This window comes from Agrilus planipennis, unplaced genomic scaffold (assembly GCF_000699045.2).
Source record: "Agrilus planipennis isolate EAB-ADULT unplaced genomic scaffold, Apla_2.0 scaffold70, whole genome shotgun sequence".
Classification (NCBI taxonomy): Eukaryota; Metazoa; Arthropoda; class Insecta; order Coleoptera; family Buprestidae; genus Agrilus; species Agrilus planipennis.
Window position 1 is genome coordinate 573459 of NW_020442458.1, and position 14326 is coordinate 587784.

General features: G+C 32.0%; 2 protein-coding genes across 7 annotated transcripts in view; one reads left to right on the forward strand and one right to left on the reverse strand.

Moving 5' to 3' along the window:
• Positions 1-2312: 2312 nt before the first annotated feature.
• Positions 2313-10005, forward strand: LOC112906453 (zinc finger protein OZF-like). The gene is made up of 4 exons (XM_025980605.1): positions 2313-2470; positions 4975-5202; positions 7614-7853; positions 9774-10005. The coding sequence occupies exons 2-4, from the start codon at positions 5006-5008 to the stop codon at positions 9982-9984; spliced, it is 648 nt and encodes a 215-aa protein (XP_025836390.1). The 5' UTR covers positions 2313-2470; positions 4975-5005; the 3' UTR covers positions 9985-10005.
• Positions 10006-11643: 1638 nt separating this feature from the next.
• Positions 11644-14326, reverse strand: part of LOC108735350 (dendritic arbor reduction protein 1) — a 499675-nt gene continuing 496992 nt past the window's right edge. For all 6 annotated transcript variants that reach the window (XM_025980601.1, XM_025980604.1, XM_025980602.1 and 3 more), the window contains one exon: positions 11644-13740. In XM_025980601.1, the coding sequence (XP_025836386.1) occupies positions 13550-13740 (191 nt within the window). In that variant the 3' untranslated portion in view covers positions 11644-13549. The remainder of the gene's footprint in view (positions 13741-14326) is intronic.

A 14326-nucleotide genomic window follows, 5' to 3' on the forward strand; every position in this document is an offset into this window, starting at 1 on the left:
GATAAAATTATTTGCAACCCTATTTTGGTTCTCAACTTTCACGATAAACAAACTATTTTAGTATCAGTATCTTTATTCCAATTAAAACGGGTGACATAGGTAAATAAAGAAACATATAGAAGAATTATTTGTTGCTGAACTGAAGAAACTATAACATAAAGATAGAAAAACTATATCTCAGTCACTTCGAACAGAAAAATACGAATTATACTCAATCTTCGTAGCTGTTGATATAGTGCAAGCACTACTACCTATTAGTCTAGAAAAACTCCAATATTTAAAAAATGAGCAAATGCCTGCAAGGTTTTCTTAAAAAATATTTTATAGTTAAGTGAATGTAGAAAATTAAATAGGTATTACAAAAAAAAGTATTTATTTGAAAAAAGCATTTTGAAAATATGTCTTTTACCTTTAGCGTTTAAAATACAAAAGGGAAATCTATTTCGTATTTTACATTTGAAATCAGTAATCAAAAAAGTATTGTATGCACCGTCATGTTTTCACCGTGACCAAATTGACTGTCCCCACTACAATATGAGCGTGTCCATCACGCATCGGTGGACGTAAACAATCCAGGGGCCAAACTATTTTTGTCAAGTGATACCTACATTCGTTCATTCAAAACCCTTTTGCTCTGAAGGAAATTGCATTGCAAAAGATTTATATTTATTACCAGCGTTGTTCCCATGCATTAAAAGTACTGGCTCATGTGGCGACTTACTTGGTATAAAGAACTTTTCATTGCATACGTCTGGTGGCGTTTACCATATACGTTTATGCATTACTCATTCAATAAAAATATTAAAACAATGTAACTAAACATTATTTACAATCGAACAAACGTAAATAATCATCGAACAAACGATACTGAATATAAATTGATCGATTTAAAGCAAAAGAAGTTTCTAAGAGAGGGAAGAAGCAAGGTTGAGAGTGAAAATTTGTTTATTTTCTTATAAATAAACGAAAGAGATCATACGATTATTTCTAACGAAAAATTACGAACAAACGACTAACAATCGATTAGAACCACTTAAAATAAGAAAAAATTCTTGGGGGTTTAACTTTTCGGACCTTACAAATACTTTATTAAAAAAATAAGTACTTTTTTCTAATAAATAGTTTTAATAAAAAAGGTCACCATTGAGCTTACTCACATTTTGTCTTTAAAATGTTAAAATTTTCTTAATTTTATCTCACTTAGGTGAGAACAAAATTCGCTGTGTATTTTTAATTCAAAAACGTATTTAATTGATAACGAAACTGCAAGTCGTGAGAAATATACAATTTTCCTGTAAGTTGTCTAATAATAATAGTTTTTTTCTCCAGTCGCGATTTCTAAATTCATATTTGAAAAATAAAAAGAATTTAAATCGCACATATGGCTTATATAGGACGATAAGACTTTATCGCATTGCATTTTTCAATGTTTTGTATAAATAATAAATCAGTGTTTCATAATGTATGGACATTTAAAGCTCTCTAAGACATAATTATCCAATCAAATTATTATACTGTGAGTGTTATTGGTACTTCTTATTTCAACTTTACGCCTACGAATCTTCGGTCATCGTTAGGTTTCACCTTTTCTTGCACATTCATCAAAAATTAATGGAAAAAACGAGACAATTGCGATTTATTTCTGTATTTGTTTAAAAAAAAATACGTATTGTTCTAAATATGTTGCATAACACAAAATACTTGTACAAAACGATTGTTATATAAATAAATATTTGTTATTGTTTAGTAATATGTAATATGTTTCACATCTTGTATTTAACAGCTTCAACTGCAAATAATAGCTTAACTGTTAAAGTATTTTGTTATAGTAAATTTATTGTTGATAACAAGAGAAAAGGTCTGTAAAGTACAATTATATAATAACAAAAACGTACATATACCTAAAATATCAAACAACTATTAAATTCAATATTATACAACTATTNAAAATTAAGTAATATGTGAATAGTACTAATACATAATATAAAGATAAATTCCGCTTACCATATTAGATCAGTTTTAAAGCACAAATGACACGCAAGCAATTGGCATCAAATGAATTATCATATATACAGTAGTTTTTAAATAAATTAACATTTAATTTCCACCTGCACCCGAAACAATTTTCGTTTTTTGTAACAGAAGTACTGGACGCACAATTACAAAACTTACATATTTAGAATTCGCAAACGACGCATAATTTACTAGTAAAGTTTGAATCAGTGGATTATTTATATTGGGTGCCAAATTCACACAATTTCATTCTCTATTTGTTATTGTACCCATAGATGTAGCCAAATCAAGAGTTAACTGTAATCCATGATATAGAGGTTATGTTTTTATTTTAAAAGTAAATTAAAATAATCATAAGAAGGTTCTCAATAATAAGTGTATGTTTTGTAAGAGAACCTTTACTTTTAAAAGGAGCTATTCTCCATTCATATTAAAATCCGTACAGGAGAAAAGTCAGGTAAATGCCCAGAAGGTGGTAAAACTATTGTTACAGTTGCAATGCTCTTATATTAGTACATATATGGTAAAAACAAATCTCAACCATTTAAATGTGAAACCTTTGGACAGAAATATTATTAATGTTATTATATTAAGTTATATAATTACAAAAACTATTACATAAAAATTACTTTCTACCCTGTGCTTATCATATAAACCAACAAATAAAACACCATTAATTCTTAAAATTTACCTCAACCTTTAATTTTAAATAAAACAAAACTTTACTCCTTCTTTCTTTTGCTCACTATCTCTTAAAACTTTCTTAAGTAGAGTTGCATCCTTGCGTTCTGCTCCTAATGTTTCTTTGTGTTAACTCCCTATTTCATTTTCCTCATCCTTTTCGATCACATGACAAACTCTAATATTCTCTTCTGCATTTTCTCTCTTTCTGTTTTAAACAATATTTAATCTCATTACATTCGTTTCCCATTCTAAACCTTGTTATAATTGTTATCTCTGGTCTTATATCTCCCTGCCAATCTTCCCATCCACCCTTTCACCCCATCCACATATTTCGACCTTTGTCACCTCATAGCACCTTTTCTTTATCATATTCTATATTCCTTTCAACATTTTTATATCAATTGCTCTTTATTTATCGTAAACGCTTCAATTTTTCCTCATATATGATTGCTTTCCTAGTCTCCTCCAACATTTCTCCACAATTCGTTTCTCTTCTTAAAATACAGTCGTCAGTCGTGCTTCTTTCCAATTTTAATATCTATTTTATGTATTCTTTATAAATATACTTCACTTTTCCAACCCCATGATTTACACCTCATAGAAGATAACACTGATAACAATAATTGAATTATTATTTCTCATTCTCAATCGTATCTGCATAGTTTTTGCCCCATTCATATTTTTTCAATTGTTTACTACATTTGCCTTTGATATTTTAATATTAATACGTGCAACATCCTTGTTATTTTCTCTCATCATATATCCCAAGTAGTTGCATTCTTTGACCCTTTGAATTGCCATACCCTTCCATTTTACTTCTACTTCTTTTTCCTGCCTCTTGTCTCTCTAAATTCTATTATTTTAGTCTTTTCTTAATTTAATTCTAAATCTTTCTTCTCTAAATATAATTTCAATAGTCTTACCATTCCTCTTAATGCATTATAACTTGTTGCTAGCAGAGCAACATCATCTGTTTCATTATCGCCTATACTTTTTTTCTATCCAGAACTTCCCAGCATTCTTACCATTTCCTATTTCATTTTCTGTTTACTGAATCATTCGCCATTTTTAGGTCTGCCCTCATTTAATTTTTTCCATATATGTTTGCACCGCGTTTTTAATTATGTAAATTGCATCTATCGTTCCTTTATTTTCTGTAAATAGGAAGTGCATTGCACTCAAAACTTTATTATTGTTATATTCTCTAGTCTATTCTTTATTATGTCAGTGTAAATCTTGTAACTAGTATCCATCAAAGGGGTTCCTCTATCATTACCATTCTCTTCTTTTCTTCATCCCATATTTTTACTTTTTTATATCCCAGTTTCCATTCCCTTCCTTTCATCCTTTCACCATTTGCCATATAATCTTTTCTATATCCCTCTCTTTTATCTTCTCGTCTTTCTTTAAAAATGTATTTGCTCCTTTAAAAATTTTCTTATTCATCCTCAATATTTCTACATGCTATCCACCTTCATCCCGAAAACCTCTTTTTTTACTTCCAAACCTTCAAAATATTTATTTCAATCTTCACCTTCTCCTTATCTACCTACTTCCACCATTTCCAATCTTCAGCCTTCTAACTCCATTCCAAATATCATCAAATTTAACTTCTTCTCCATCTTAATTTTTCTCTCTATCTCTTAACTCTAATCTTTTCTTTTATTCCTTTATTTTCTTACTGTACTTTATTAAACTTTTGCTGCAAGTTCGTTCATCTACTTATTTCTTCCATTTTTCTAATTTTATTCCATCTTTGTATATATTTTTTCATCGTTTCTTCCAATAGAAAATCCATCTTATCACTCTCCAAACTCTTCCATTTATTATTTCTCGCTTGTTTTTGAGTACTCTTCAGTTTTCTATTCTTGCCACCTTTTCTATATTACTTTTAGTCACTCAGCTTCCTAGGCTTTCTCTCCTATCGTTTCCATTATCGGTTTCACTTGTATTTACTGTTGAATTACTTCTGTTCAGCGTATCTTTCCATCCTATTCCATTTTTTTTTTACTTAGTTTATTTCTGACTCTACATCCTTTATCCTTTTTTATGACATTACTTATGCTTCTAATATCATATTAATTACCTCATCTCACTAAGTGAGCAAAAACCACTATAAATTAAATTTTAACTCGAAGCTATTTACCACGTGTTGCAGAACCAAATGACAAGTGTTGTATCTGTTCTTATCAGTTTAATGTTACTAAGATGCATTGCTAATTTGAATTTACTTACTATTTCGTGGTGTTAACTTAATTTTGCCTATGTAATTTTCAGAAACAGCTTGGTGCATCATCAAAAATTAGATATGGATAAGCTTCCAATTACATGTTTCATCAGAGAACCGGACGTTCCGCTCCATACCGGAAAAAAAATGTATGAGCATGCGTGTCAAGTGTGTCAAAAAAGATATTCCCGTAAACGAAATTTAGATCGACATATGCTCATCCACTCGAAGGAAAATCCATTGAAATGTGAAACCTGTGGACGGAGATTTCTTAAAGAGTAAGTAATAATTAATACCTCTATAGCGTGCGAAATGCTAATAGAGAAAGATAACAGTATCCAGTCTATTTGTCAGGATGCGACTAGGGTCTGTTTGCGAAGTCAGTATTCAGAAGATGTGAGTCTATTTGCGAGACTGATTTATTATGATACTAGATTTGACTGCGGCTTCGCTCACGTTGGTGTCCTAAATACGTATCAAAGGTCATCGTTGACCACATAAAATTAATTCTTCTATCCCTGGGGACAGCATTTTTTCTTCTACCTTATCTACTTTTCTGTACCCCTGACCATGTGCCTATAAAATTTCATGATGATCGATTGAATAGTTAAGGGGTGAAATCGACCACAAGGAAGTATTTTTTTCTATCCTTCGAAAAAAAAAAGTATTTTTTCTTCTGGATAAGAGGTACCTTATTTCTTTTTCTGTATCCCTGACAAAGTGCTACAAAATTTCATGATGATTGATTGAGTAGTTGAGGCATGAAATCGACCACATAAAAATAATTTTTTCTATCCTTCGGAAACAGCATGTTTTCTTCAGGTTAAAAGGTACCTATGTCTTTTTCTGTACCCCTGACAATGATTCTACAAAATTTCATGATGATCGATCGAGCAGTTAAGGCGTGAAATCGACCACATAAAAATAATTTTTCTATTTCTCGGAAAGAGTATTTTTTTTTTGAATAAAAGGTACCCTATGTCCTTTTCTGTACCCCTGACAATGATTCTACAAAATTTCACGATGATCGATCGAGCAGTTAAGGCGTGAAATCGACCACATAAAAATAATTGTTTCTTTCCTTCGGAAACAGCATGTTTTCTTCAGGTTAAAAGGTACCTATGTCTTTTTCTGTACCCCTGATAATGATTCTACAAAATTTCACGATGATCGATCGAGCAGTTAAGCCGTGAAATCGACCACATAAAAATAATTTTTCTATTTCTCGGAAACAGTATTTATTCTTTTGAATAAAAGGTACCCTATGTCCTTTTCTGGACCCCTGACAATGATTCTATAAAATTTCATGATGATTGATTGAGTAGTTGAGGCATGAAATCGACCACATAAAAATAATTGTTTCTTTCCTTCGGAAACAGCATGTTTTCTTCAGGTTAAAAGGTACCTATGTCTTTTTCTGTACCCCTGATAATGATTCTACAAAATTTCACGATGATCGATCGAGCAGTTAAGCCGTGAAATCGACCACATAAAAATAATTTTTCTATTTCTCGGAAACAGTATTTATTCTTTTGAATAAAAGGTACCCTATGTCCTTTTCTGGACCCCTGACAATGATTCTATAAAATTTCATGATGATTGATTGAGTAGTTGAGGCATGAAATCGACCACATAAAAATAATTGTTTCTTTCCTTCGGAAACAGCATGTTTTCTTCAGGTTAAAAGGTACCTATGTCTTTTTCTGTACCCCTGACAATGATTCTACAAAATTTCATGATGATTGATCCAGCAGTTAAGGCGTGAAATTGACCACATAAAAATAATTTTTTCTATTCTTCGGAAACAGTATTTATTCTTTTGAATAAAAGGTACCTTATGTCCTTTTCTGTACCCCTGACAATGTTTGTACAAAGTTTCAGGATGATCGATGGAGTAATTAAGGGGTGAAATCGACCACATGAAACGAATTTTTTTCTATCCCTCGGGAACAATATTATTTCTGGATAAAAGGTACCCTTTGTGCTTTTCTGTACTGCTGACAAAGTGTGTACTAAATTTCATGATGATTGAGTAGTTAAGGCGTGATAGGCCGACAAACAAACGAACTCACATTCGCATTTATAATATTAATAGTTAGGATTTAAACAGTATTTATACAAAATATATTTACATTAGTTATAGGTATGTGAATTGTCTATTGTGCAGTTTGGTTCAGTTTTGGCCAATCAGTAGAAGTGGTGACTTACTTGCATGTATGTGTACCGCATGTCTACAAATAATATACTAGACGGAATGTACCCAACAGGTCCCATCATAATACTATAAATGACTAAAAAAAGTCACCAATGTATTGATCGAGTTTCGCTGCTCATTTACGAATTTGAACTATTTGAACCGAACTTTCAAGTTGGGTTATCTGAATTGACTGGAATTGGCTGGGTGCCCAACCCAATCGAGTGGGTGCCCGGGGATCCGTGGACCCCCCCCCCTTGTTGCGCCCTTGGTACCCAACGTACTTTGTATTACACATATCCAAAAGATGTCTTTTGAAACGATACCCTACAAACCTAATTTTTATTTTTCAATTATATTGTTTTTTGACTTCCTGTATTTAAAAATGGGGTGGTCGATTACACTTTTTGATGCTAACCTAATGTTTAATTTTACCAGTATGCATTAATAATTTGAATTTGATTATTGCATACTATTAACTTAAATAATTTTCAGAATAACATTAATACGTCACCGAAAAAGGCATAAGGGTAAACATTCATTTGAATGTCCAACTTGCGGCAAGCGTTTCAAAAAAAAGTCGAAGTGTCCCGTTTGCGTTCATACTGAAGAAAATCCGTACGAATCTAAAGTGGGTCTGAAACCCTATAAGCAAAATTTCAATCGACATATGCGCATTCATACGGATGAGAGGTCATTCGTATGTGAAATCTGTGGACAAAGATTTACTGAAAAGTAAGTAATAATTAACACAATTGCGTAACTAATTAACAAGACTATTTTACACATATACAAAACTAGTCATATGAAACAATGCACTACAACACTTCTATTTTTCATAATTCCTTTACTTATGCCATTTCTAATCATCTTATTAGTTTTCAAGAATTAATTTTTGATTAATATAGATCAATATGCAGTGGCGTCCGTATATAATTAGAGACCTAGGGTCAATTAAATAAACAATTACTCCGTCAGTTAATTTTTTTGAAGTGAAACTTCTTTACGCACGGTAGGGTAAGTTCGTTTCATGCGAGTTGCTATGTAACGAAATCATGCAACGCATTTCCCCCGCTGTCTGTCCCTATGAATGCTTAGATCTTTAAAATTACGCAACGCATTTTAATGCGTTTTTTTTTTAATAGATAGAGTAATTCAAGGAGGAAGGTTTATATGTATAAACATGCATATTATCAAGGGCGGCCTTTGAGGGTGGCGAGCAGGGCAACCGCCCGGCGCCTCGCTCTTTCAGGGGCCTCGCGCACTCGCATTAATTTACCTTAGTCCATCATAATTAATAATTTCTTATCTTTGCGTTTAACAATTTTTGTTAATTTCCAATAAACAATTATAAAACTTTAAATTTATTGAACTGAAACTTCTATATAGACGCGGAATATTACGATTTTTTCTGTCACGACAAAAGCGTTACGGTCGCGTGGAGAGGGTAGACGGTATATCGAGGGGTGAGAGGCGGCAGCGGCGGAGAGAAAGGCTGACGGCGGCGGAGAGAGGGCAACTGCTGTATTAGATGGATATATTGCGCAGCCGCGCGAAGAGTGGGGAGTCCGCTAGAGTCCCGGCGGCGTGTGCTGTGCTCAGCTGTTGTTTTCTTACCTCTGCTCTTCACGTGGGCACTATTGCCTCTATTTGCTGTCTGTGTGAAAACCAAATCATAATTTACAGTAAACCTGTGAAAACAAAATGTGTGCTGGGACACATAATTGAAGTGAAACTTCCACGGACAAGTGGAAAAACGAATCGCAACAAAATTTTGACTTCAAGTTTAACGGGCAGGTTTTCAAATTGGACGAGTACATTAACAATCTGCCCGTAAAACTTGAGGTAAAAATTTTGTTGCGATTCGTTTTTCGAATTGTCTGTTTAAGTTTCACTTCTACTATGTGTCCCAGCACACATTTCCTTTTTATTAATAACTTTGCATTTCTCGTCAAGTATCATCACTAAAACTAATTTCACAAAGACAACGGCCTCGCAAAGATCTACCCGCCCGGAGCCTCGCAATGGCTAAGGCCGCCCCTGCATATTATAGTAGAGAAACACTGATATTTTTAGAGGTTTGTAATGTGATGTAATTAAACACATTTTTTTGTGTTTACATTGCAAACGCTGGCTGAACCCTACGAGATAGATCAAAATAATAATAATTAGAACATCCCACATCCTTAACGATTTGCGAACAGTAGTCTAATCTAGGTCGACCTCTATTCTTCCTAAGTCCTGTTTCTGCGCCTAATATGTCTTTGACTTAGACCTTCATTCCTGAGGTCCTACCAACCTAGAGTCCAATGTTTTCCTATTCTTCGATATAAAGGTTTAAATGACGTACCCGGCGTCATTATCTGGTATCCGACCGGATCCTAAAAAACAGTACCGGATCCGCTGCGTTCCAAACCGGGTAGCCAGTCCATCTCTGATTAATACCATTATATAACCAGTCAACAAGACTATTACACATTACACTTAAGCCTTTTGGAACAATACCCTATATATAATTTGACAAAATTTTTGTCTGTGTTCCGCCTTTACCTTTATTGGTGTTGACATAATGCTTAATATTACTAGTATCCATCTATAATTTACATGTAATTATTATTTCGTGTTATTAACTTAATCTTACTGTGTAATTTTCAGAGATCATTTGAGGCTTCATGAAATGGAGCATACGGGCGAACGTCCATTTGAATGTTCGTTTTTTGGCAAACGTTTCATCCAAACATCGGACTATAGCAGTCACAATTGCATCCATACGGAGAAAAAATCGTACGAATGTAAAATTTGTTCGCGCAGATTTTCACGTAAATATTCTCTTAAACAACACATGCAGAAACATGCACAAAACTGATGGAAATAAAAATGTTAAACTGAAAAATGCCATTTCTTTTAAATATTAGAAGGATGACGACGCCTTAGGTTTAAACATGGGAACGTTTTTTTTTTATGAAACGTATTTATGTTTTCTTTAAAATTTATTCTTTTTTTCATCATCATATAAAATTTTGAACTAGGAAATGCTTATAAAACTGACCATAAAATTAAAAAATGAAAAAACATACAGCATTAATTTTGAAATAAGAAAATTGATAGTCACATCCGGTAAAGCCAAAAGTGCTAGTGTAAAAATATTTTAATTAGAATTTTAGAATTAATCATATTTATGTTGTGCAAAACCTTCAAGTAGCAAGTAGGTAAAAGTTCTTTCATGAAGGTTTAGACTATAACCTTCGTCCCCATGATACTGTGACTACTTTTATAAGGTATGTTCTTCTGTGTGCTAAAATGAAATCATTTTGCGCATGTTGTCACTCTGTGACAAAAGCATATGCTACTGCGACAGTGTGTAGGCCCATCATCAACGAAAGATGTTAAAAAATACATAATGATACACTCAAAAAGTATACCAAAAACATTGGTTCTGTCGAAACTGACAGACGCGGATCCCGATTTCGATTTTGTTGGATCTCATCGGCGCATCGCGGACAGTTTCGACAGAACGCAGACCAATTTTTACCGGCTGTCTTAACTGCGCGTTTTATAAAATACTACAAATGACGCGGTAAACGCCATCTGTAGTACAATGCTACATTTTAGGATTACGTATGCTCAATAAGTTTCATTTAAATAAATGGATATCTACTTACTGAAATGAATCCCGGCGTAGCTCGCCACTAGGTGAATGGCACGTTACCATAATCGAATAAAATAATTGTACTACAGATGGCGTTTACCGCGCCATTTGTGGTATTTTATAAAACGCGCTATTAAGACAACTGGCAGTTTCGACATAATACAGACCACTTCGGATTATTTGAAGATCTGAAAGGTCGTTTAGTTGTTAGGAGTCAGTAAATTATTTTGAAAATTGTGACATTATTGCAATGCATATAATATAATTACTTTAAAAGGTTTAAGGTGGTGTAAGAAAGAAAAACTTGAAACTGTACTAAAATTTATTATACAAAATTAAAATAAAACAATTGTGGCTCTTGCACTTTTATCATCGCTTATCTACATACATAAATAATAATATTTTATAACTAACTAAAATTTGTATTAATCTGACAATAATACTCATCTGTAATAAAAATACAGCAATATGCATTTCAATTTCATCCTTAGGCAGATAAATTTGACTAGCTTGTAGCCAGTTGCTTTAGGTTACGTATTATATCATATTTACAGGTATTCTGATGTGTATGTATGTATGTATGTATATATGTATACATATATTTTCACAATTAAACGTCTCCACTAGTTTCCGGATTTTGCACTGAATCCGGCTCGAAGGACCATTTTATGTTTCGTCGCCTTGTAAGGGCTCGTTTTCGGCAATATCCTGCTGATACTTATCAGTAGGGCAGAATAAAGCGGCACCACCAAAACTAATTAGCAGTGCATTTAGTTGAAAGAAGAACGCATAGACGTTTGATTTGTGGAATTATATATTGAATTTACACCTACTGTACACCTTTACACTATATACATCGAATCTNTATAACAATCTTAAAAATTAAAAATCACAATATTCTGCTACCTTCTTTTACATAAAAAAAATAGTAAGTAGCTTTGATATAGATACGTTCAGGGAATGTATTAATTAATATTATTATTATTATACTTTGTTTTTTAAAAGACACTCAAAGAAGGCCTCATCGATTCTTTTATTTAAATATTGCGACAAATAACTATGTTTCTAAATTAAAAAATAGGGCACGTACCATATGTGGCTTACGAGTTTGCGCAGTGTAGGCATTTTTTCTAAGCTTTTTTCTTTAATCGAGTTTAACAGCACCTATGAAATCTAAGTAAGTACGATATGACGAAATGTTTCGTATCATTGTGAATACAACAATTTATACTACTATGTCATTAAATTTCATTAACAATGACTTATATGTTCAAAAGACAAAATCATTAAAATGCAAGGTAGGTACCTTTTGGCGTACCTATGTATATAAAAGCTTACAGAAAAAAAAAAACGATTGGGAAAGAAATTATTAAACAAAAATGGCATTTTCTGCGTCAGTACAAATCTTGGTAAGAATTATTCAAAATAGTATATTGCTTTGGTAACAAATAGTACTGGGAATTAAATAATTAATTTCTAAGCTTTCTGATTAACATGTACTACATATAAAATAAATCATAGCCTTATTATCAATCGAAGTGCTAAATTAAAAAGTAATGTACAATGGGAAAACGAAATACTGTGATGTTTATTAGACTTATTTCCTAAGAAAGAGATCACGATTTCTCTTAGTAGTGCCTATGTCATGTTAAAATAAGGTCATAATTTGGGAAACTATCCTGTTCACCTGTTCATCATTAAAAAAATACAAGTTGGAATGGTGGTTTTCAATACATATTAAGAGAGCATTTATTTTTGTATTATAAGGTAATATACCTGCAAAAGTTGACGGTTAAAAGAGCAAAATAATTAAATATGGCATGGTACAGAGTATATGAAATGAAAACAATAAGGGTAAGAAGAATTTTTTGAAAAAAAAACTATTAAAAAAAAAGAACAATGACAATGTCACTTTTCTTCTTCGAAAATAAAATACTACCACCACTTGAAAACACGTAACATATGTAAAGGTTTAATTTGTGTTTCAAATTGGTAAATCTTGAATAAAACTTGTGAAAGTGCACTGTGCCAGACGTACACTTTTATAAAAGTTAATTTACTAACGATCTCAAATATTGGAATTAACTCTAATGTCAATTTTTAGATAATTAAAAACCAGATTATTTATATACACTCTGCTTACTAAAAGTTGCTGTTTTTTTTGTTTGAAATGAAGTTTGCAATTTCTAAATAAAGTTTTTGGATGGATATTGACTGATTAACTGCATGTTGTGCAAAATTAAATAGGAAAATTTTATAATCTGAAGTAAAAATACTTTTTCTTAGTGCGAAAGTGCAATTTTCATATACATTGGGAAAATATTGATTATTTCTATGATACAACAACGATCATAATGATTTAGTTAAAGCGTGGAATGATTTTTTGATAACAATAAATTTAACTGAGATTATAAAAATTAAACAAGTACCTAAAGTAATAATTTCCAATTTCTTTTGTAAATGTCGCTATCAGTAACCTTAGGAAAAATTGATAAAAATTTTTCTTAGTAAGTACAGTTACGGTAAAGAAGAAAAATTTGCCTTATATATTTCTAAATAATCTTCACCCTGTATCTTATGTAAATGGTTATTCTTTAAATCACACAATGTCACATTCAAAGAAGATCATTTCCAAACCATCACTTTCTTAAAACAACTTCGACAGAGTGCTCTTCGATACTAAATCATACAAATATTTATTATTTTTAGTAACCTTTTTGTCAAAGTACGTATTTAACTTTTCTTTAATGATATTCTAATAGTAATTAGATAAAAGCTGGCATTATTTTGCGGTCTTAGGAAGATGCCTTTTCATGTGCAGTGCAAGATGATCTGATCTTGCAAAAGATCTTTCACATACGGCACATTTGAATGGTTTCGCACCCGTATGCTTTCTGTAGTGACGGGTTAGTTCGTCAGAACGCGCAAACCTCCATTCACAATCAGGCCATTGGCATTGATACGGTTTCTCACCTGAAAACAAAAAAATATTGAAATTAAATATCCTTAAAGTTAACACAAAAATCAATTGATCGGAGAATAGAGCCCAAAATGACATCTAAGAGCCTCCTTAGATTGTTATTGGGGCATCAATTTTCTTTTACATATGTACATCTAACCGGTAAATAAAAAACAGTAAGGCATATAAAACTTAGAGAGTAGAGGATCTAGAGGAAAAATAAATTTTAGAGTTTATCTCCGTTAATTTACTTACAATCCACAAATGCAAATATAACCAGAACTAAGCCAAGTTTTGTATAATATTTAATTGTTGCCAAAATATGTACAACAAATTGTAAACGCCTCTGAAAATATTTTTTTTTTTAAATATTTAGCTCTATTTTAACATCCTTCTGTTGTATAAAAAAATCATCATCATGAAGAAATTACGTCAGTGGCGAATCCATAAGGGAATTATCCCCTCCCACCAAAATTTAATTTAATCTAATAAGTCTGTATCTGGAAATGCCGAATTTTGAAAATCACGTCTAAAAGCTACAATGTTTTCATGCGAATTGGTTTTTTATTGAGGAATAAAATATTTTCTATTATTTCTGGA